This window comes from Peromyscus eremicus, chromosome 8a, assembly GCF_949786415.1.
Source record: "Peromyscus eremicus chromosome 8a, PerEre_H2_v1, whole genome shotgun sequence".
Taxonomy (NCBI): Eukaryota; Metazoa; Chordata; class Mammalia; order Rodentia; family Cricetidae; genus Peromyscus; species Peromyscus eremicus.
The window spans coordinates 78,510,971-78,533,729 of NC_081423.1; the positions used below are offsets into that span (position 1 = coordinate 78,510,971).

Genomic DNA, 22,759 nt, shown 5'->3' on the forward strand with positions numbered 1-22,759 from the left:
CGCACTAAGAAACCAGGTGGGCCTCCCGCGGGGCGAGAGGGTAGCCTTGTCTTTCTCCCATAAATGGAATCTTGGCTCCCATATTTTTTTAAGAAATACATGTTTTCTTAAAAGGTTATATTTTTTAGTTATTATTTCTCTCCTCGATAAAACGGAGGCAATATCTTAAAATAACAACAGCACCACTGGTAGGAAAACCCAGCTAAGGTCCTGTTTCACCACAGGAGGAGGGAGGGATGCCCACAGGCCAGCTGGTTGTGGACACTGCTGTTTGGTGCTCAAGGGTCCAAGCTCTGCCAGATCTTAAATCCTACTTCAAGGTCAGAGATCAGAACCCAGCAAGGTCCTTGGCCTGGGTACCTTTGGGGTTACCCACTCCTCCCCTGGATCCAGCCCCCAGCCCCCACCTTTCCCCACAGGGCCTGTTCTCCACAGAGCTCCTAAAGTTACTGGCTCATGTTGTAAGAAATTATGAAACATAACTTTCTCATTTTTTCTTTTCATTAAAAAAATAAAATATTCAAGACTATCAGCTTCTCTTTTGCTTTTCTTTTTTATATAAAATATCAGCAAGCCGCAAAGAAAAAAAAATCAGAAAAAAAAAAAAGAAAATAAAAAAATGAAAAACCAGGGTTCAGGGAACAAAAGGAAATCATTGCTGAGGTAACTTCACACCTTGAGGTAGTTCACTTAGCACAGCACTGCCTGACTCCGCCCACACATCATGGTTGCTCGTCACTGTGTCCTTGCAATGCCAGGAAGAGGGAGCTCTGTGCATGGGCCTTTCCACATGCAGAGAGGCCTTCCTTTCTTCCCAGCACGCATGGTAGTACTGTCCAGGGGAGCTAAAGTGCATCACCTGGCTGAAATGCATTACAATCAGTACAGTATTAGGAGGGGAGGCCTAGCCTCACTTAACCGATGGCCACTGTCCTCCATGAGGGCTAAACTTCCAACAGGATCTTATGGAGCCTGGTAAATTAATAAATTAAGTGTGTCCACCCTTTGTGCATAATGCTGCTGGTATTCTGAAGTTTGCTTTCAGGCATGCCTTTCCTAACGACAATGGCAGTTCATGGAGGCACAACAGTCAGTTAAATAGCCCTCTACAATAACAACAGAAACAATATCTCCAGTTGACTAAGTTTGCCAGATGATGGACTTTAAGCTTTCTCGGAAGCTCAGGGCTGGGTGGTAGGTCCCACCACCACAAGGAAACAGTGTGCCGTGGCGGGAAATACACCGCAATGCCTGCCTCAGCCCTTCTAAGAGCACACGGGTTGGAGTGAGGGCACCTTTGGACCACTCGACTCCTCCATGGAACTGAGACTTTATCAAAGGGAGCTCACACCCCCTTTCCCAGAGCTCATATATCCAATCATTAAAATAGACTTTAAAAAAATATAAAATCCGCCTGAGAATGATAGGAATCAGGGACAGTGGTCAGCCCTCACCCTGCTGAGCATGTGGTACCACCCATGTGTACCAGGGCACCATGCAGGACCCACAGGGTTAGATGGCCATAAAAGGAGTGGGGAAATCTTGGTGGGGAAGTCCCAGCTGAGCAGGAGAAATTTCTGTTGTGCCAATTTTTCTAGATGGCGATCTGCAATAGCTCACCCACAAGGGTACGCTATCTTTTTTTCTTTTTGTGATGCCAAGGATGGAACCCAGGGCCTTGAACATGCCAGGCAAGTACTCTGACCACTGAGCTCTATCCTCAGCGCAAGGACTCCTTTTAAACGTGGATCAGTAGATATTTTAATTATCCTCTCTCTCCTTCTTCTTTCTATCTTGCTGTTCCCACTGGCTGGTTGAGGAAGGATCAGAATGAAAGCACCAATGACAAGTATTCTCCACAGTTAATATTGTAAACAAAGTTGCGTTCCAGCCCCAACATCACCCCACAGTAACAAGGATAAACAGTGTACATGAATACAGGAGGCGCTAAGGTGTTGGGTCAAGGCATTGAAAATAGGAGGAATTTTCATCAAGTTAACCAAGGAGTCAGGTTAGAAAGATTCTGGGGTCAAGAAACAAACCATCCTTTGAGGTTTAATAAAACCTGAAGGAAATTTTATTTCTCTTCCCCCCTGGGAGCTTACCCATCTTTCTGATGGAGGCTGGAGAACTTCCTCAAAATAATCCACGTTTAAAAGCAACCCAAGCGACATTTGCAACAGTGACATTCCAAGGGGGGGCCGTTGTGGCCACCTGACTGAATTGGGGGCAAGAGATCAGGGTTCCTCACTGGAACATTTTTCTCAAGACAGTGGGCAAACCTGATCTCCAGCCAGACCCAAAAGCCTCTGATTCCCACTCATTCTCAGGCCTGCTGGGAAGAGCACACTGGCCCTCCGCCCTCCAGTTCTGCGGTCTGCCTGCTGATCTGGAGCCAACGGGACAGGAAGGGGCGGTCACTTCCTCCGTGCCTGGGCCTGGTTGCACTGTCCCTTCTGGTGCTGCTGCTTCACCTGAGCCAGGATGTCTCGGATCTTGCGCTGCGCCATCTGCATTGAGAACAGGCAAGGAGGAGGCCGATGAGGATGCTTTGCGTAGCAGCAGCAGGAAGAATTCGTCCTTACCAGCCTCATTTCTCTCATTAGAATAACACAGTTCTTGTGAGGCTTAACTGAGTTAATATAGACAAAGCCTGTGAGACAGGGCTGGGTCCAGCATAATCCTAAACCTTAGGTATCATTCCCGAGGCTGTCGCTGTTTCTCAAAGATCTTAAAATACCAGGTAACTCAGCAGAGAGGGTCTGCGGCTTGGGCTGGAAGTTCTGACCCTACCTGCTCAAACAGCCCCCAAGGGCCACAGCACACTGGTAAGCTGAAGCTGTGTAACACCGGGACGTGCCGAGGGTTGAGGAGAGTCAACCTTCTCCACCCCCTGCTCAAGGTCAACCAGATTTGAACCTGAGATTGGCACTGCTTTCTGGCTTTGGAGGCACCCGTGACAGTGGGAAAGGGGGTGATGAAGAGTTGCGACAACACAAAGCCAGGTGTGGTGACTTACCTGCTACCCCAGCTTTAAGGAGGCGGAAGCAGGATTACTCAGAGTGGCAGGGCGGCCTCATCTGTATGGTAGGCCAGAGGGTGAACAGGGAGCAGGAGAGAATCCCGGGGTTTGACTGTTATCATTCCATGGACAAAGCTGAATACTAACTTCCTATCCAGTGCGGACGGGGTTCAGGACAACCAAGGAGACTATGAATATATACTAGATCCAACCATTATGTGTCATACACAATATACTTGGAAACCGCTAACGTATGAATTGTGTGCATCTGCACACTTCGTTCAGAAGACAATGTCCAGAAGCTGGTTCTCTCTGCGAACACACGGGTACTGGAGACTGCACTCGGGTTTGTGTTTGGTGATAAGCACTTTCACCCCTAGAGACACTGAAGAGTGTAAAGAGGACAACATTCTCACACTCACTCCTGCAACCTGAGCCAGACCAACCAGCCCAGAGCAGGCAGGTATGGGGAGCTCCCAGAGGACCCGTGCAAGTCACAACCTTGAGAGCCCTCGGGTCTCTGCTCCTGGCTCCTGAGCCCTCTGGAGGTGGGGGAAGATGGTCCATACCTGGCTGGCATAGAAATGCCCGATGATCTTAACGATGACTTGGTCGTTCTCGTCCGGGGTCTGGTCTCTTGGCACTACCACCTCGGCGGCCGTAAGGTTCTGCAGCTCGTTCACCTAGGGGCGGGGCAGCCAGAGAGAAGCTCAGAGCGACGGAAGAGGAGGAAGAGGAGGAGGGCAACTCATGGTGGAATGCTTTGTTCAGCGCATGAGGTCCTGGGTTCAAGACTTAGCACCACAAAAAGAAAAACAAAACAGACACCGTGGGCCCGGAGGAGGGTGAGGGGTGGGTGAATGGCGCCGGGCCAGGGAACTAGAGTCAAGTCAGTGGACAAAGGAGGGTAAAAGTGAAAGCGCTGGACAAAAGGGGGGGTCAGCGAGCGAGGGGGGGGGTCAGCGAGCGAGGTGCGGGGTCAGCGAGCGAGGCCTGGCGCTGTCAGCCCTCGGAGCTCACCGTTTTGCCGCCTTTGCCGATGACCCGGCCAGCCGCTGAAGCTGGTACCCGTATGTGGGTCTCCAGCTTTACTTCCTCCTTGGGACCAAAGAAATTCTCTTCTTTTAGTTTGCCATAGATTCTTCCCTGAGCCTAGGGAGAGGAGGTCATGGTTAGAGCAGCCATGGATCCAGGTGGAAGGCAGGTACGTGGCCTCCAGGCTCCAGTCCAGGCTCTTAAGAGCATCCAAGTGGCCAGAACCCTACCGAGGACCAACAGCTGAGGTGAGTGGTCGCAAATCCCTAGGGGTGACTTGCAATGGTTCCCTGGTTATCTGTAATGCTGGAGACCGTCAGACTATGACCCACGAGTGAATCAGTATCCCAGCACTACAGAGGCAGGAGGATCACCACAAGTTCATAGCCAACCTGGTCTGCAGAACTAGTTCTGGGCCAGCTAGAGTTACATACTGAGACCCTGCCTTAATCTCTTCCCACCTCCCTCCTAAAGAAAAAATGAGTAAATACTTCAAAGGATGCCCCACTTACAGGTTCTGGGATGTGGCAGTACCAACGCATCACAACCATGAATGGCAACAACTAGCTACTCAGTCTCTCTCCTCACAGATCAAGTGAAGGGCGCAGACATGAAAAGAAGGGGTGTCGGCATCAAATGCAAACACCTCGGATGCCCCTCTTTCTCACATTCCTGTGTGGACTGTGAGGAAGTGAGTGGAAATGAACAGAAATTAAGCTTGCCGGCACTTTGAAAGCAGCTTTGCAGCTGTGGACCCGTGACAGGAATCTGACGACAAACAGAAGCTGTCCCAGCCCTTTCCCTGCACGTTAGGTTACCAACCTCCCCTCCCCTGTACCCACCCTGGAAAAGCAACATAGACCAAACCTTGAACTGAGCCTCTGGGGGTCCAGTAATGATAACCATCCGAACTTTGGAGTCAGGTGTTTCTGGTGGAGCAATCTACAAAGCACACAGGTGGTCAGAGGGGGCTGCTTCCCAAGGGAGACGGAGGCATCGCCATCCCCTCTAGTTCCCTCCCATCGCCCACTCTGAGATAAAGAGAAGAAAAAGCCTCAAACCCAAGTTCCTGTCTGCACACGAGACCTGCTAGAAGGACCTGCCTCAGTGATGCTTCCGCAGCAGGACTGCTCCCCGCCACCACCCCATCTGAGGGTTTTAGCAGGGGGCTGCCGAGAGGCAGGGAATTACGAAATAGAGAAGGTAGTGGCTACACCTCTTGGGGTCGGGGAGGGAATCACAAAGCTTTAAATGCCATAGAATGAAACCCATGAATCTGGACCCGTAAGATTAACAGCACTGGTTTCGTGATGGCTCCTGGATCCAGGGAGCTAAGACAACCAGTACATGGTACTCACTGCTAAGCCCCGCCTGCTTCCTACATCCCACACCAGGACACTGAGACTTGACGGAGTCTAGCAAGGGGTCGGGGTATTGGTTTAGAAAGGGGCTGGGGACTGGCCGGGAGGTGGTGGCGGCGCCCGACTTTAATCCCAGCACTCGGGAGGCAGAGCCAGGCAGATCTCTGTGAATTCAAGGCCAGCCTGGGCTACAGAGTGAGTTCCAGGAAAGGCGCGAAGCTACACAGAGAAACCCTGTCTCGAAACCCCCGCCCCCCAAAAAAAGAAAGGGGCCGGGACTGGGTCCATTCTATTTTGGGCAATATCTCAGCCTGCTGTATGCGTAATACTGTCTCTTCTATAGCCTGGAAACCTGGAAGTACTTAAGACACCCACAAGGGACTGGGCTTTCATTCCCCAAAGTGTGAGGGAGCTGGAGTTCACACTAGACCTGGAAGATGTCAAAGCAAGTCACCTTGATGGAGGCGCTGGCAAACCGCGACAGCTGTTTGATGTGCTGCCCTTTCTTGCCGATGATGGCGCCCACAGCCTGGGCGGGGATGAACACCTGGACCATCTCTTGCTCTGGAGCCTGCTGCCAGGACAAGAGACTCCTTACTAAAGGACCAGGGAGTGGGGCGAGGCAAGACCCAGGAGCCCCTCTACCCTATTTCCTCACAACCTCCAAAAGAAACAGATGCGGGTACCCAGCTGCACCCTGGGCCATGGAAGGACACCACGGGTTCCTTTTAGCCCCCCTCGAGCTAAAGGGAAGCAAAATCCAGTGCAAAGCTGCCGCTGCCGCCACCACAGGAGCTACCTCGGCGGGCTGCTCTCCTTGGAGCCGGCATTCTGCCTGCAGGTCTCTCTTCCCTCCATCCTGCCAATGTCCCCTCCCCCCACTTCCATGGGTCCCTGATAATAAGACCTTCCACCTACCATGAAGGAGCTATAGGGGGCAGCCCCAGTGACGCTGCTGGGAGGTGGTGGGACCGCACTGGACGAAGCTGGGAATAGACCTACAGCGGCCAGGTTGAGACCGGGGATGAGGTGAGACTGTAACTGGAGGAGAGACAGGAGGTCCAGGTCAGCTTGCCCACAGGCCCCGGTGAGGCTGGTCTATAAGCTCAGCTTGCCCACAGGCCCCGGTGAGGCTGGTCTATAAGCTCAGCTTGCCCACAGGCCCTGGTAAGCCTGGTCTGTGAGCTCAGCTTGCTGAGGGGTCTTGGGCCCTGGTGTGTGGCTCTGGAGAACCCACAGGAGCCGGCACCCCCAGCGCAAGTCAGCTCCCCACAAGAGTTATTTGCTTCTGTCAAAACCTGCCTGGCATTGTGGGTTCTCTTGAGCCATGGAGATGTCCTCACTGGACTAAACTGGTATGTCCGAGCAGGAAGGCAACCAGCAGGCTTCCTATTTGTTTCTGCCACGTTGATGGAAGCAAAACAGGCTCATAATCTGAATGTGATGCCCCTCTGTGAGAAACTGGGACCACTTTCCCTTTGATTCCTTGGGCCCAAGTAGTTCTGACCCTTTCTGTTGAATATCCTATCCCCAATTTCCATTCAAAGTCCAAGATGGGACAGGGCATGGGGAGAACAGAATCCCATTATTGGGAGACAGAGGCAGATCAATCTCTGTGAGTTAGAGGATGGCACTATTTATCAAGTTCCAAGCCAACCTGGGCTACATGCTGAGACCCTGTCTCAAACAAGACCAGATGGTGACAAGCAAAATCTGTGGTAGAAACAGGGAAGATGGTTCAGGGGGTAAGAGCACTGAGGACCTGAGTGTCAATACCATGTCCCTAAGCCCAGTGGGGTTTGGAGGACAGAGACAGGATTGCTGGGTTTCGCTGGCTAAAGTATAAAAACCCATGAAACCCAAGATTATGCCCCAACCCCACCTCAGGAGCCAGATGACGAGCCCTGCCCTAAGTTCAGAGAAGGGTGCTGAGGGGCTAGGGATGTAGTTCAGGGAACAGCTTTTGCCTATCTCCAGGGCCTGGGTTCAACTCCCTACACAAACACAGGAGGATGCCACCTTTCACTCACACTCATGGCGGCCACATCATTCTCGTAGGCCTCTCGAACTTTCTTCATGATCTCTTGCTCAGCCCTGCAGCAGTTCTCAATGGCCCCCTTTACGGTGATGGTCCTCTCGGGGTTATAGAGAGTGAGATCCTGGAGCCTGGCAGGAGAGCAGGGCAGTGTCAAGCAGTGGACAAGGAAGGACTGGACCAGGCCCCAGCCAGGGACAAAGTCAAAGAGCAGCTGAGTTACAGGGCCAGCGTTTCTAAAGGCTGGCTAAGTTATCTCCAGCCTCAGGTGACCAGGGCAAGGAGCACAGGACAAGCACGGGAATCCCTTCTGTGGGAACAGAACCTACTGTGAGAGGTGTGGTGGCCACACGTGCAGGATTGCTACAGGCGGTTTTACAGAAGTTACCCTGCAAACAGGTCAGTCTCTAAGGAAATGGAGAGGCAGGGTGCTTACAAATAGCTAACTTGTACCTTTCACTGGGTCTTCTGAGGCATCCCAGCATGCCCAGGCTAAAAAGGACCAAGGTTTGTGCACCTCTCACAGTGGCAGACATTCCTAAAGCCCACACCCTAGCTGCAGGCTTTCCTGGAGATGCAGAGGTAGACTGTGCCAAGAGGTGGGGTGTCCCAGCCCTTATCGAGAGGTAGAAAATGATCTCATCACTTCTCCTGTTTGCCTTATGCCAACGGAAGCAGTGCCCAATTTAAGAGGCAGGTACTAAGGCTGAGCGCTGAAATCCCTGGTACCCCAGCCCCATGCTCGCCACGCCAGTAAAGGGAGCCAGTGAGAGCCTTACGAGGAGATGGTGATCTTTGTCTCCGTGTCCTGCTCCACCTTCTTCAAGTTCCTTCCTTCCTTGCCGATGAGTCGCCCCACAAAGTTATTATGGGCCAGGATCTTCAGGGGAACCTCATCTGCCCTGGGGGGAAAAAGGGGGACAGTCAGTAATGCCAACGAAGACTCAACCATGAGGTCACTCACAACAAACAATCCCAGGACAAACCACAAATCGAGTATCACAAGATTACAAAACCCAGCAGATCAGGGGTTTACAGAGAAATGGTGGATGAGGATAGCCTGTGGGAAGCAGGATGAAATCTGGGAGCCAAAACTTTCTCTCAACGGTGATCATGGTTTCAACAGGTACTACCATATACAAATCGAAACTCAAACTGCACACTCGAAAAATCACCAAACAGGACACCGGAAAAGCGGGTGCGATAGGGTCTGAGAATTTAGCTCAGGAATTTAACTGAGCTGTCCACTCCCAAGGTAAAGGGGTTGAGGGAGCAGAAAGGAAAGGGAAATAATACACAATTAAGCCAGAAATGGTGGGATGTGCCTACAGTCTCAGATACTCTAGGCTGAGGATCCACTGAGCCCAGGAATTCTAGGCCAATCTAGGCAACATGTCTACAAACAACATTTTTGTGCTAATTGAATCCCAATAAAGCTGTAACAAGAAAGTAACAACTGAGCCGGACGGGGGTGGCAAATGCCTTTAATCTAGCACTTAGGAGGCAGAGTATATCTGAGTTTGAGGCTAGCTAGCCTGGTCTACAGAGTGAATCCCAGAACTTACACAGAGAACCTTGTCTCAAAAAAAAAAAAAAAAAAAAAAAACCGAAACGAAACGAAATGCCTGCATTTAATCCCAGCACTTGGGAGGCAGAGGCAGGCACATATGGTCTACAGAGTGAGTTCTAGGACAAGAAACCCTATCATGAAAAGCAACAGAACAAATAAAAAAGCCAAACAAACAAAAATCACCCGAAATAGTGTGATGATGTACACCTATTATCAGGGTAGGCAGGAGGACGACCATAAGTTCCTAACCCGGACTGTGAAAGACTCTCTCTTTTAAGTATGTGTGTGAGAGAGAGACACACACACACAGAGACAGAGAGACAGCGGGAATGTGTGAAGACGCCCATGGATGTCAGAAGGGGGCACTGATCCCTTAGAGCTTGAGTTTCAAGTTTGTGAGCTACCCGACATGAATGGTGGGATCCGAATTCTGGTCCTCTAATAGAACACTATCCACTCTTAATGGCTGAGCCGTCTCTCCAACTCCAGAGCCAATCAAAGAAAACAAAAAGAAACTGACTGTAATCCCAGCACTTGGGAGGCAGGATTACAGGAGAGTTCAAGGTTATCTTCGGCTATAGTGAGATCCAGCCTCAAACACTGCCACCCACACCAAAGAACCCCAACTCCGAAGGTACTGGAAGTGAATCCCCTGTACTTCTTTGCATTAGTGGGGCCCACACCCAGGTTCTCATGTATGCAAGCATCTACCCCACGTCACTGTGCTATAGTTCAAGCCCTGCGTCACTTCTGTCTCTGTGGGGGCTTTAGATTTACTGATAGATGTGTTGACACACACAAAAAAATTATAATGGTATAGAGCAGCATTTCAGCCTGACCCCCTGTGCTGACACATGCACACTCTGCTACACACACTCCATCTATGTGGACTCAAACATACACACATCCATATATATGGACACAAACGGAGACACTGAACACATAAAATTTCTAGATGATTATACAAGTAAAGATCTTAGACTCTATGTTTTTGTGCCGTTTGCGACTCTCTCCTAATCTCTGTATCGTTGCTATTAGCAATTACAAGTAGCCAAGCAAGTGTGAAGCCTGAGGCTTGATTCATAGCACAGCAAAAAAAAAAAGGGTGGGGTGGGGTGGGGTGGGGGGCAGCAGTCCCCAGAAGTGCAGCCGATCTTACGTTTTGGTGTCCTTCGCCTCCTTGTGCATTATTTCCAAGATCATCTTACATGCCGAGGAGCAGCCTTCAGGAGTGGAGTGCACACTGATGGCCTTCTCGGCAGCCCCCGCGTTCTCCTTCCTGTGCACGTCTATCCTGAGGACCACAAGGACAAGGCCCATTAGCGTGTCTCCAGTAACACCACTGCCCCACCTCTTGTCAAAGCACAGAACCCACTCTCCTTGGAATGGGGCCTGTCAAGTGTAGAACCGGGAAGTAAAGAGAGGGCCAGGGAACCATGGCGGGTGCTGCTCTGCCAGCCTGTCAGGAGGTGGCTGGAGAGGACAATGCCGAACACCTCACAGCTGCTGGGTAGGGACACTGCCAGGTGTGTGTGGCTATGAAGCTGTTTTCCCCTTCTAGTGTCCTTCTTCAAACACTGTACCAGGGAGACACTGTCCCAACTACAAGGAAATAAACGATTTTCTATGAATAAGGACACAACCAAGCTCTTCTTTCCCATAAGCACCGACCGATCGATCGTCTATGAAGATAAGGGAAGCGGGTGACTACACTACAGTGTGAGGTGGGATATAATTATGACTTGTGGCAAAGGGCCCTGACTTTAGCCACGCTGTGGCTATCAAGCGGCCACTTATCACAGAATACCGGAGGAGTGAGGGACTCAAATCACAGGACTGGGTTTCCTGGAGCAACTTAATACAAGGAATTATGGGAACTGTAGGTGACAGTGTACGGCCCAGAGACCCATTCTGTCTCCCGTTTGCCCAGCCTCCACACAAAGGTAATATGGCAACAGTGACCACGTCCCAAACAACAATTCCCAGGAGCCTCTCCGGGCCCCAATCTGTTTCCTGTACCCAGCCTCCCTCTCCCAGTACTCACTTGGATTGAGTCTGTTTTGTGATGTTGCGGATGGTGGCACCCTCCTTGCCGATGATAGCGCCTACATACTGCGTGGGAACCAAGAGCCGGAGGGGGATGTCTACTTGCTGCTGCTTGGCCGGAGCCCCCGATGCCACAGGGGATCCTTGCCGGGGCTGGCCCCGAGAGCCAAAGCCTCCACGGCGCCCGTTCTCGGGACCCTGGGCTATCTGCTCATCAGGTATGTAGGAGACCTTCAGGGCATGGTTCTCCAGCTGGTGGCCATTGAGCTTCATAATAGCTCTGGGGACAGAGAGAAGTCCAGCGGTCACTCCAACCATGACAATCACATCCAGTGCCTCCTTCCACAAAGCACCGGCTGGGCTACAGCTGGGACCACACTGCAGATGGGGAGCTGACCACCGGTCTGCCACCCCATCTCTAGGGAATCTTCCAGTCTAAACTAAGGGAAAAGTCATCAATACAGCAAGGCCTCATGCTTTTCCACTTAAGACCACTGGAAAATGTTGAAGCAAGAAAACAAAAAACCAAAATGTGGCAAAACCCTGGTGACAACCAGGTAGGGCTAGAAACAATCAGTGTACACAGCATGTGGTCTGTCCACCCAGGGAGTGAGAATTGTAAATGCTGAACCTAAGGGCTAAGGAGCTGGGACCTGTGATGATGGTGGTGGGGACTCACAGGTGGGGACAGCAGCTGGGCTCCTAACCATCCTGCATCACACACTGGATCCAGGAGCCGCAACCCACACCTACAATCCCAACGTTTAGGAAATAGGGGGCAGGAAAATCAGGAGTCTGGGGTAGCCCTTGGCTATGCAAGTGAACTGGAGGTCACTATGGTCTGTCTCAAAGGGGAAACACTTTTGATCCACCTTCGAGTTTTTTTTTTTTTGAACGAGGCAGGTCCCCCTCATAACCAATAGATGGCGCCATCGACACATACAGGACTCTGCAGTCCTGGGTACCGAGAGACAATCTCCTCTCCTAGTCGACCCCCCTCCCCATTCATTTTTATGGGTAAATTTCTCACTTCTGAAACAAAACATCAAGGAAACATGGCCCCTGAAAAAGCCTTTTGTGGGATCCAACACCAGAAGGCAGCTGAGGATTCCAGCCTGCCTGGACCTACCCACAGGGGTCTGAGTAGAACCCATCTCCAACACCCCTCTGGAGACCCCCAGTCCCACTTCTGAGGTACTCACTGCCTGGTCTGCTCCCGGTTAGAGTAGGTGACGTTGACCACGGCTGTTTCACTTTCTGTGTTCACTGTAGAGACAACGGACCACCAGAGTTAGCGCTGCCAAGAAACTCAAGCCTGTTTGTAGGTCGAGCACGGGACTACCGAGCCTAGAATATACTCAGAGGACAAGGGAAAAGACAGTTCACAGGAGACCGCCCTCCTTCACCAGAGACCCAGGGAGCAAGGCTGGCGAAGGTTTTCCTGCACCCACCACACACATCTCCACTCTGGAGGCAGACTCACCCTAGGAAAGGCCAACTAGCAAAAAACAACAGCTGGTGGGTGAGATTAGACACTTACAGAGGTAACTGTCAAGAAAACGGCTTGGGTCTCCTTTTCTCAATGCCTCAAGTGACTTGGGACTACCTTAATCCATTCTGTAAGCTTGGATATCCACAAAGACGTTTTCCAGAGAAGGAATTCCAGGCTCCAGCATTCTAAACATCTTGAGAGTGGGCATGGGGCACACTGGGCCACCAGTTATGAGTCATAAGAATCAATCCCATCCCAGAGTTTGGATCTATTGGTTACCACCTTACTTTTAATTAATTTTGAGTCACTGGAAATTGAACCCAGGGCCTTTGCACATGCTATACAACTCTAGTATTGACCTACACCCTCAACCTTTGGCTTTGTGAGACAGGGTCTCACTCAATACACCTCAGGCTGGCTTGCAGCTCACTATATAGCTAAAGGCTAACCTTGAATTCACCAGCAGGACTAAAACTAACCCACTTCAGTGATGGGGAGTTATTACATTAAGAGACAGACAGAAGAACCTCAGGCCAAGCATTATGGTGTGCACCTGCAGTCTCAGAAAGACCAGGAATTCAGGACTGTACTGATAAAGAAAGCTTTGTCGGGCAGGAGAGATGGCTCAGCGGTTAAAGGCTAGGCTTACAACCAAAAATATAAGAAAGCTTTGTCTCAAAATATACCTCAGAGATGGTTCAGTGGCTAAGAACCCCAGGACCCGGTTCGAACCCAGAACCCACATGGTGGCTTACAACCTTCTGTAATTCTACTTCCAGGAAATCCGATCTGGCCTCTTCGGGCACTGTACACACGTGGTGGAGACCAACACCCACACACATAAAGTTAGCAGTACCAAGTAAGGGCTGGTGCAGATGGCTCAGCAGAAAGCTGGCACCTGCTGCCAGGGCTGAGGACCTGATCCCATCTCTGGGCCCCACGTGAAAACCAACGCCCAAGTTGTTGTCTGACCTCCACAAGGTGGGCATGGCAAGTGTGCACGCACACACATAAGCACAAAAGATGTAAAAATAATATTTTTAAAAAATAAGGGAGCTTGGGCTGGAGAGATGACTCAGAGATTAAGAGCGCTGGCTGTTCTTCCAGAGGTCCTGAGTTCAATTCCCAGCACCCACATGGTGGCTCACAACCATCTGTAATGAGACCTGGCACCCTCTTCTGGCCTGCAGGCACACATGCAGACAGAACACTGTATACATGATAAATAAACCTTGAAAAAAAAGTGTTTGAAGGATAACTGCCAAGGCTACATAGTGTGATCCTGTCTCAGGAAAACTAAAACAAGTAAATAAAACTTTAAAAATTTTTAAAAGAAAATGACATTTGAAAGTGAGCGTGGTCATGCACACCTACAATTCTGGCATTCAGAAGGCCTGAGGCAGGCAGGACTACTACTGTCAAGACCAACCTTTGCTACACTGTAAAATAAGCCAGTCTGGGCTAAAGGAGAGCCTTTCTCAAATAAACCAGTAACTGGCATTTAAAGCCGGGTGCAGCAGAACACACTAGTAACCCCAGCACACCCAGAGGATAAGGATGGCCAAGATCGCCAGGGCAGCCGGGGCTGACGGTGAGTGTGAGCCAGCCAGGACCACACTGCAAGGCTCCGCCTAAAATGAAAAGAAACCGTGACAGTTGAGCTGGATGTGGTGGTGCAGACCCGCAACTCCTGAGCAGGACTGTGTTGGAGGCCACTTCGGCTGGTGAGAGCCTTGGGCACATCTGTGGGCTCCTCTTCATTTTTTAAAAACTATTTTTTTTGTGTGTGTGTGTGTGTGTGTGTGTGTGTGTGTGTGTGATGTGTGGAGGTCAGAGGACAACTTTAGGAAGTCAGCTCTCTCCATCCATCATGTGGGTTCCAGGGACAGATTCAGGTGTCAACCTGACCGAGCCTGTCCGTTTCAGTGGCAGATGCTGCTCAGAGTGGCCCCCTGGTCTGTCTAACTCATGAGTCCAGCTGAAAGCATGCATGGGCAACCGCTATCAGCTAATTCCGCTGTGCTCTGGCATTTAAGATGAGAGGCAAGTCAGAGTTAGAGCAGAGAAAGGAGCGCTTCACCGGTGGGCGGGCAAGGTCTGTCAGCATCATCTGTCAGCACACACAGCTTGCACCTTCCCACAAGGAATTTAGAAATGAATATTTAAACCTCAGACAAAGCAATGGCTGCTCCCTGAAGATTTCCAAAAGTGGGCTGCTGCACTACTCACAAGGAAGAAAGGCACCGATCTAAAGCGGCCAACAGGGGGCGCTCACTCAGGCACCCTACCCGGCCCCAACACACAGACTGGAATACTATTCAGTCATAAAAAAAACTGAAATCCCAGCGGGGCAGTGGTGGTGCATGCCTTTAATCCCAGCCTCGAACTCACAGCCTGGTCTACAGAGTGGGTTCCAGGACAGCCAGGACTGTTTCACAGAGAAACCCTGTCTCGGAAAAAACAACAACAACAACAACAAAAAAAAAAAAAAAAAAAGAAAAAAGAAAAAAAAAAAGAAATTCCATCCGCTGTGACTAGATGTAACCAGAAATTACCAAGTTAAATTAAATAAGCCAGGCTCTAAAGACAAGTAACTACAAGCTCTCAAGACTGAAGGCTTGAGAATGGGAGGGAAAGGGGAAAGGAAGGTGGAGATGGGGGGGGGGGAGTAGGGGAAAGGGGAGGAAGTAGGAAAAGGAGGGCTGGGGGGGGGAGGGGAGGCAGTCTGGCTGAACTGAGAAAAAAGATGGTTAAGGGTGCCAAGGCCTGGGAGAGAATTGGGGAAGGGAAGGCTGGGGAGAGGCAGCCAAGGAGACTATGACAGCCACAGACCACACTGCACCATGGACTTCATGTTCTCACCGAAGAGAGCTGACAAGGTGAGGAGCCGGACAGGCTTAACGACAGGATGCACGTATGCGTCACAACACCCATGAACATGGAACGCTCTCACGTGCTGGCTTTAAAAAAATGATCTAATAACAACCCTATGTCTAACCTAACCACCCCAAACCCATCTTCTTTGCAAGATTTTACACTCCTAGAAACAGAGGACCCTCAAAAATGACAGTTAATTTTGTCTGACTTGGAATTCCTCTCACTCTTCCCTCTGTGAGCACAGTTGTCAAAAGATTCTGCCTACAAAAACTATTAACAAATAAACCCTGTTTGTTTGGGGGCGGGGGTTGGTTTCTCTGGGTAGCCCTGCCTGTCTCAGAACTCGATCTGTAGAAACACAGAGATCCTCCTGCCTCTGCCACTCAACAGCTGGGACTAAATACACCCAGCCCCCATAAATTTCCATTCTTAAACTTCTACTGAAACACTGTAATTCCTGAAAGCCTGGGGCTCAGACTCAAGGAGAAAGGGTGATAAATCAGATGTGGTGGCTCACACCTTTATCAGGAGGCAAAGTTCAAGGCTAGCCTGATCTATACTCCAAATTTTGAAATAGCCAGGGCTACACAGTGAGGCTCTGCCTTGAAAAACCAAAAAAGGAAAAATATAAGAGGGGTGTCCAGACTGCCTATCATAGTAGTCCAGTTTCCAGCCTATCTGCTGCTGCACCCACTCTGTCTGGACCTTCCCGGGCATCTGGTCACAGACCTGCATGGTGCTGAAGCCATCCAGCTCCCTGCACACTCACCCTCGTCCCAGTCTTACCTTGTTCACAGTTCTCCACTGTTCCATACTGGGCCAGCAGGCTGTCCAGCACCTGAAGAAGTAGAAAACGGCTGAGTATCCCAGGCCCGCATGCCCCTTGCCCCAACACTCTGGGGCACCAGCAGGAACTAGACAGTTTGATCACTTTTCAGTTCCATCTCCTTAGCCTCCTACTCCTGATGGCAACTCCAGTGTTTGCAAGAATGTACCTGGCTCTGTGCTAAGGGACTCTCTGAGGCAGACTCTACCATAATAAAGTTCTAAAACTCAGGGGACACTCTCCCTACCTCCCTAATGCCTCTTGTCTCAGGGTGTGAGGAAAAATGAGACCCTTCCAACCCCACACCCAGGGGAGACCTCTTAGTCATTTCTACCAACTCAGAAGGACACCGAGCCTTGTCTCCGTCTCCACCCCACTGTGCATTTCCCCAGACACTTACTTCCCATCGGAGCTGAGGTGGAATGTTTCGGATCTGAATTTTCCGACTCCTGAAATGAAAGAAAAAAATAAGTTAGAGAAAATTCCAGGTGCTTTAGGCCCCCATGACCTGGCAGCTTCTAATCTTTGTCCCAGCTTGTCATGTCACCAAAATCGTAGAATGGTGGCTTTGTCCCCAGTGCTGGGGGACTGAGCTCATGGTCTGGCGCACGCCTTTAATCCCAGCACTCGGGAGGCAGAGGCAGGCGGATCTCTGTGAGTTCTGGTCTCCATAGCAAGTTCCAGGACATCCAGAGAATAGCAACCCAATAGGAATGCCGACTTTTAGAGTAGGCGAGGCCTCACCTTATAGACCCAACTACTAACAGGACCACGGAGAGGAACACAGAACCGTACGTGCTCAGCGTAATGGCAGCCAAACATTGCACATGATGTTGCTACAACTTAGCTTTCCCAAGTACCCTTCTGTCCAGCACTACAACGAAGTCAAGGGGCTGGAGAAACGGTGCATGGATCTCTTACAGACCTGGAGTTTGATTCCCAGTGCCCATGTAAGCCAGCTCACAACTGCTTGCAACTCCAGCTCCAGGGGATCCAATGCCTTGGCCACCTCAGGCACCTGACTCACGGGTACATACCCACATATACACAATCAAACAAATAAATCCAAAGTCAAGTAAGGCAGTAACTATTAATTAAGCCAACACCTCTTTAACTGGCACCCACGTCAAGCTCTACTTTGCTCCTGAGGTTGGGGCACACAATGAACAAAAGAGGTGGGACGCCTGGCCCAGGTGCTCACACTGTATTAGGGGAAACAATATATGTGAACAATTACATAAGATAATAGTACAGTGGTTAAGCCCTTGGCACAACTAGAGATCTAAACCACTTATTAGCACTGATCTTTAGAAGATTATTTAACTTCTGTGAGGCCCAATCTCCCCTCAACAGGGATAATACCTATTCACAGGTGGGAGGTGGCATTAGATAGTATTTGTAAAGACTTGGAGTAAGTCCTTCAACTGCAACAATAGATGCATCTGGGAGTGGGGAAGGTTCTCCAGAGTGATTAACACATGAGGCCGGTACCAGGAGCACCTTCTCCCCCGGGTGACTGCACTGCACTTACTCCATCCCAGCTTTCAATCAGCTCGGAAGAGAAAAGATTCCCCTTGAGGATCACTTTCAGGTTCAGGGCTAACTCCCAAAGCAACTGCTCACACCCAAATCAATACCTTAATCCTGGAGTTTAAGACATTTAAATTGACTTGATGTGTTAGTCAATTGTCATTTAGATCTCTGTAGATCTTTGATCTTGCACAAACCCTTAGTTCAAAGACAAAGTTTAGGGGGTTGGATAGATGGCTCAGCAGCTAAGTAAGAGCACTAGATGCTCTTCTAGAGGACCAGGGTTTAACTGTCAGCACGCACATGGGGGTCACAACCCTATAATGGGAAGGGATCAGACGCCCTCTTTTGGGCGCTGCACGTCATGCAGGCAAAACACTTACACACATAATACAAAATGAGTTAACATAAAGACTTGTTTAAGTCACTTGACCTCAGGCCTCAGCGACCTACCAAATGAGCTTTGTTGGTCTTGGCTGTCCCAGGTCAGCCTCTTTACCAAGGCAGAATCTAATGTCTCAGGGAATAAAATACAAGGTTCTCTGTGATTCCTTCTCGTCTGAAATTCTGAGATTGGCATGTCTTTATCCATGAACTACAGCAAGGAAACCCTAGGATGAAACAGCTTAAGGAGCCGAGAAGGAGCTGGGTGGTGGTGGTGCTCGCCTTTAATCCCAGCACTCCGGAGGCAGAGGCAGGCAGACCTGAGTTTAGTTTGAGGCCAGCCTGGTCTGCACAGTGAGGTCCAGGACAGCTAAGGCTACAAAGAAAATGAATAGCAAGGAAAGGTGGATCTGCTTGGAAGAGGATCTTTGTGGTTTATGAACTTGACCTAACAAAGTTAGATTACAAGATATAGTGAGGATCAGAGACAAATCCAGCTGGGCCTGAAGGCACAAGCCATGATCCCGACACTCAGGAGTCTAAAGCAGGACTGATACGTAGGGTAGGGCAGTCCTTGTGAAGGCGGCATTAGAGAGAGAGAGAGCAAGAGAAAGACAGACAGACAGATGTAACTCAGGGGGCACAGTACTTGCCCGGCACGCACAAAGCCCTGAGTTCGAGCTCCAGCACTGTAAAGAAAGGTAGCCATGGTGTCAAATGCCTGTCATCCCAGCACCCAGCATCAGAAACTCAAACACACACACACACACACACACACACACACACACACACACACACACACACAGAGCCATGATGCCCATTTCTGAGTCCATAGACCTCATCCCATCAGGTACCAGGTACCAGGTCCAAGGGTTGGCCAAAAAGAAGCTGTGGCTCCCTTGTAAGGGATTCTCACAAAACACATCTGCTGACCAAAAAGTCCACTGGCTATTTTCCACTTGAAGAATCTGGGAAAGAAATGAAGACTGCCTTGTTTAAAAGCAGGAATGGTCCAGCCCAGGCCACCTCCTTCCAGCAAATCCTTTGGATGGAGGGCAGAAGATGATGAGGACAGCCTGCTTGGGAGTCCAAGTAGTAACGCATAAAGCAAACCCTACCGAGTACAGGAGCCTAGTTTGGAAACAGTCCATTAGTGCAATCCATGGTCAAAGGCCAGAACTTCCCTCCTGGGTCTGGTTCAGGGTCTTCTACTCAGGAAGGGCAGAAGAGAAGGGTGCTAGCAGAAACCAGATCTCTGCAGGGACGTTAATCCATATCCAGAAAGCAATGGCAGGCAGATCGGCTGGAATGTCTGGAATGTTACAGGAGAGGGAGGGGGAGGAGGGCAAGGCCACCCAACCAATGAAAGAAAGACATCCCAGCAGCCTTCCCTCAGCCCTCTAGGGCACACACCCCACCCTGGGAACCCACTCTAGGCTTCTCCTAGGCTTCCTTTTCAGCAACCCCCCCTAGCCCAGATTAAAACAGAGGGGGGTGGCCTGGAAGAGCTGAGGCATCCAAGGACCTTTGTCTTGTAAGCCTGGTTTTCCACTGGGCTTGGTACTATCTAATCCCTTTCAGGCCCAAACCGCACAAGGCAATGCTGAGACCTGTAACCTGAATTCCCTTGCTTACATTTCAACCCCCTAGGACAACTCATTCACCCCACATATGAGAGGCCCAGAGTTGGCCGATTTAGGCTGGTGTGCTGAGGGCTTAGATTCTCAGCTGTTCTCAACCGGTGGGTCAAAGGACCCTTTTTCACAGGGGTCGCCTAAAACCATCGAAAAGCACAGATTTAACATGATTCATAACAGTAGCAAAATTACAGTTATGAAGTAGCAAGAAAAACGTTATGGTTGTCACCACAACATGAGGAACTGTAGAGGGCGCGGCACTAGGAAAGCTGAGAACCACCGGCTTAGAAGCTCCTGATGGAGAGTGAGCCCGACAAACTCCGATTTCACTCCACATTGGTTTCTCCTGGCGGAAACTAACTCCAATAATGCCCTTGTTAGTACTTCAAAGAAGACCAGAAGGTAGGGTGGGCAAGCACCACTCGGTGGGAGAGACCATGACAGCCACTGCAGTATTTCAATGTGTTCACAATGATGGGGGTCTTAGAAAGAACCACTGCCTATGAGCCCCACCTGACCCAAGTCCTCCCCTCCACCACCACTGCTTGTCCGACCTATGTACAACCCTGCTCCCATAACCAGGTCCCACCAAGACCAGGTTGAGCAGTTTATGCCCCACAGGTAAAAGGGCACCACACACAGCTGAGCACTTAGTGCCTGGAGGGCCAAGCCCTATTTCAGCAAGGAGAGAGAACTAGGAGAAACTCAGTAACTGCCCCAATCCTCTAGCAGCTAAACCTGCTGAAGAGTGTGAACAGCCAGCAATGGCCATTAAAGGCAATGGTTACACCAGCCAAAAACGCTTCCTAAGTGCCAACAGCCTGTAGCTTTCATGTCCTCTGCCTGTTCTGACCCAGTCAGGGATCCAGCCTGGAGGGCAGCTCACCGGACATGTGGTAATTAGGAAAACTCAACTCTAGACCGCTGCCACGCCAACCTGGGGGTGTGAGGACCAGTCAGGAGGAACCGGTCAGGGAGAGTCAGCAGAAAGACAGATGTACCAGGACATCCATTACATAGCATATACACTTGGGCTGGGGGGGGGGGGGGTGCTGAGACTTAGATGCCTGTTAGATCCATCTTACCTTACCCTCCTCCCACTGCACAGGCCATCGGTGGCTTTGCTTCACAGCCCTGAGATTAAGAGGCTTAATGAATGTCTTGTCCACATAACCACTAAAGCCAAAGCCAGGAGTTGAACCCAAACTGACTGATTTCCATTTTGTTTGTGTGGGTTTTTTGCTTGCTTGTTTTTGTTTTCTGTTTTTGTTTTGGTTTGTTTTGGTTTTGGTTTTTCGAGACAGGGTTTCTCTGTGTAGCTTTGCACCTTTCCTGGATCTCACTCCGCAGACCAGGCTGGCCTCCAACTCACAAAGATCCACCTGCCTCTGCCTCCCGAGTGCTGGGATTAAAGGCGTGTGCCACCACCGCCCGGCTGTTTTCTAGTTTTGAGACAGGGTTTCTCTGTGTAGTCCTGGCTGTCCTGGAACTCACTTTGTAGACCAGACTGGCCTCAAATCCAGAGATTCGTTTGCTTTATGGATTCTAGGCGAGTACTCTACTACTGAGCTATACTCCAGGTCACATCCCATCCCCATTTTTTTTCATGTGAGTCTTAACTCTGTAGGCCAGGCTGGCCTCTAACTTAGAGCAATCCCCCTATACCAGCCTCACTGACAGTCCTGAGTCACTTTTTCTGCTTGTTATTCTTAAGATCTATGAACTGCAGCGTTCATGTTATGCGTAGGAGCCTGCCGGTGTGTAAGTGCAGCACATGTGTGCGGTGCCAAGGCCAGAAGGGGCTTCTCAGATACCTTGGAACTGGTTGTAAGCAGCCATGTGGATGCTGGGAACTGAACCTGAGTCCTCAGAATGAGCAATCAGTGGTCTTAACCGCTGAGCCATCTCCCCAGACCCAGTTAAAAAGTTCTTATTCTCTGCCAAAGTGCCCCTTCACCCCGACACCAGAGTGAAAGGTGCCACCTGCAATCAATGAAAGTTCAGGCCTGATTCAAGACAGGAAAAGCAGAATGGAAAGGGAGGGGGTGGCAGCAGCATTTCTTTGGAATCCCAAACAATCTGCGGAGGCCCCAGAACTTTCATCTCCTGGAAAACAAGATTAAACCAGAATCCTCACGTCCACTCCACCCCAAGCTCTCCTCCACCTGTGGTCTCCAGTCAACCTTCAACTCTCTGGGGGCCACTTCTCACATTTGGGGGCTTAAACAGTAGGATTGGTCATCTCAAGTATCTGGTGTCCCCAGACGGGGATCACCCCGTCTACCTACAGGCAACTTTCTTTTTTTTTTTTTTTTTAATTTTAAATTTATTTATTTTTATTTCACGTACATTTGTGTTTTGCCATGGGTATTGGGTCTCAGGAACTGGAGTTAAAGACAGTTGTGAGCTGCCACGTGGATGCTGGGAATTGAACCAGGGTCCTCTGGAAGAGCAGTCAGTGCTCTTAACCACTGAGCCATCTCTCCAGCCCCCAGGCAACTTTCTTAAATACAAGAATTTCTGTACATTAATTGTCTGAGAAACTCCATTATTAGCTTTTCTTTCTCTTTTCAGGAATGTGATAAAAGGTAATGATAAAAGGTAACAACACTCCATCAAAAAAAAAATACAGTATGTGCAGAATTTCAAGACTTCAGGGGTTAATGAAAACTTTGAATCCATGCAAGAACCCAAAGGTTCACACATATCCACCCACCAAACTTCAGTTAAATGAAGTCTAAGTTGTTGTCAGTGAAGCCTGCAGGTTCTCTCTCAAAGTGAGAAAATATGTCAGGGAGCTAGCGCTGGAGTTCACTGACAGGACACTTGCCTAGTGTGCTGAAGCCTTGGGGTCCACCATTCCTCATGCAGCAGTTCATAAGTTAAAATAAATGCCAGACTAGTGGTGGGTTTGCTGCTGTAACTGGAATGCATCAAAACAGCT

The 22,759-nt window shown here is 50.0% G+C and overlaps 1 protein-coding gene across 1 annotated transcript; it reads right to left on the reverse strand.

The window, feature by feature from the left end:
- Positions 1-381: 381 nt before the first annotated feature.
- Igf2bp1 (insulin like growth factor 2 mRNA binding protein 1) lies at positions 382-16,709 on the reverse strand. The gene is made up of 13 exons (XM_059271604.1): positions 16,665-16,709; positions 16,225-16,276; positions 12,272-12,335; positions 11,068-11,349; positions 10,183-10,317; positions 8,233-8,355; positions 7,449-7,584; positions 6,337-6,459; positions 5,873-6,064; positions 4,925-4,999; positions 4,043-4,174; positions 3,592-3,705; positions 382-2,510 (listed from the first exon to the last, which is right to left on the reverse strand). Exons 4-13 carry the CDS (start codon positions 11,340-11,342, stop codon positions 2,418-2,420), a joined length of 1,398 nt encoding a protein of 465 aa, XP_059127587.1. The 5' UTR covers positions 11,343-11,349; positions 12,272-12,335; positions 16,225-16,276; positions 16,665-16,709; the 3' UTR covers positions 382-2,417.
- Between the last annotated feature and the right edge of the window lie 6,050 nt (positions 16,710-22,759).

Bases quoted from the DNA above. Each gene is read 5' to 3' on its own strand.
- Igf2bp1 (XM_059271604.1), bottom strand. From the start codon at position 11,342: ATGAAGCTCAATGGCCACCAGCTGGAGAACCATGCCCTGAAGGTCTCC. The intron at 6,460-7,448 runs GTGAGTGAAAGG...TCTCTCCTCCAG, and splicing joins ATGATGTGGCCGCCATGAGT to TTACAGTCTCACCTCATCCC. The intron at 6,065-6,336 runs GTAGGTGGAAGG...GTGAGGAAATAG, and splicing joins CCCCCTATAGCTCCTTCATG to GGTAGAGGGGCTCCTGGGTC.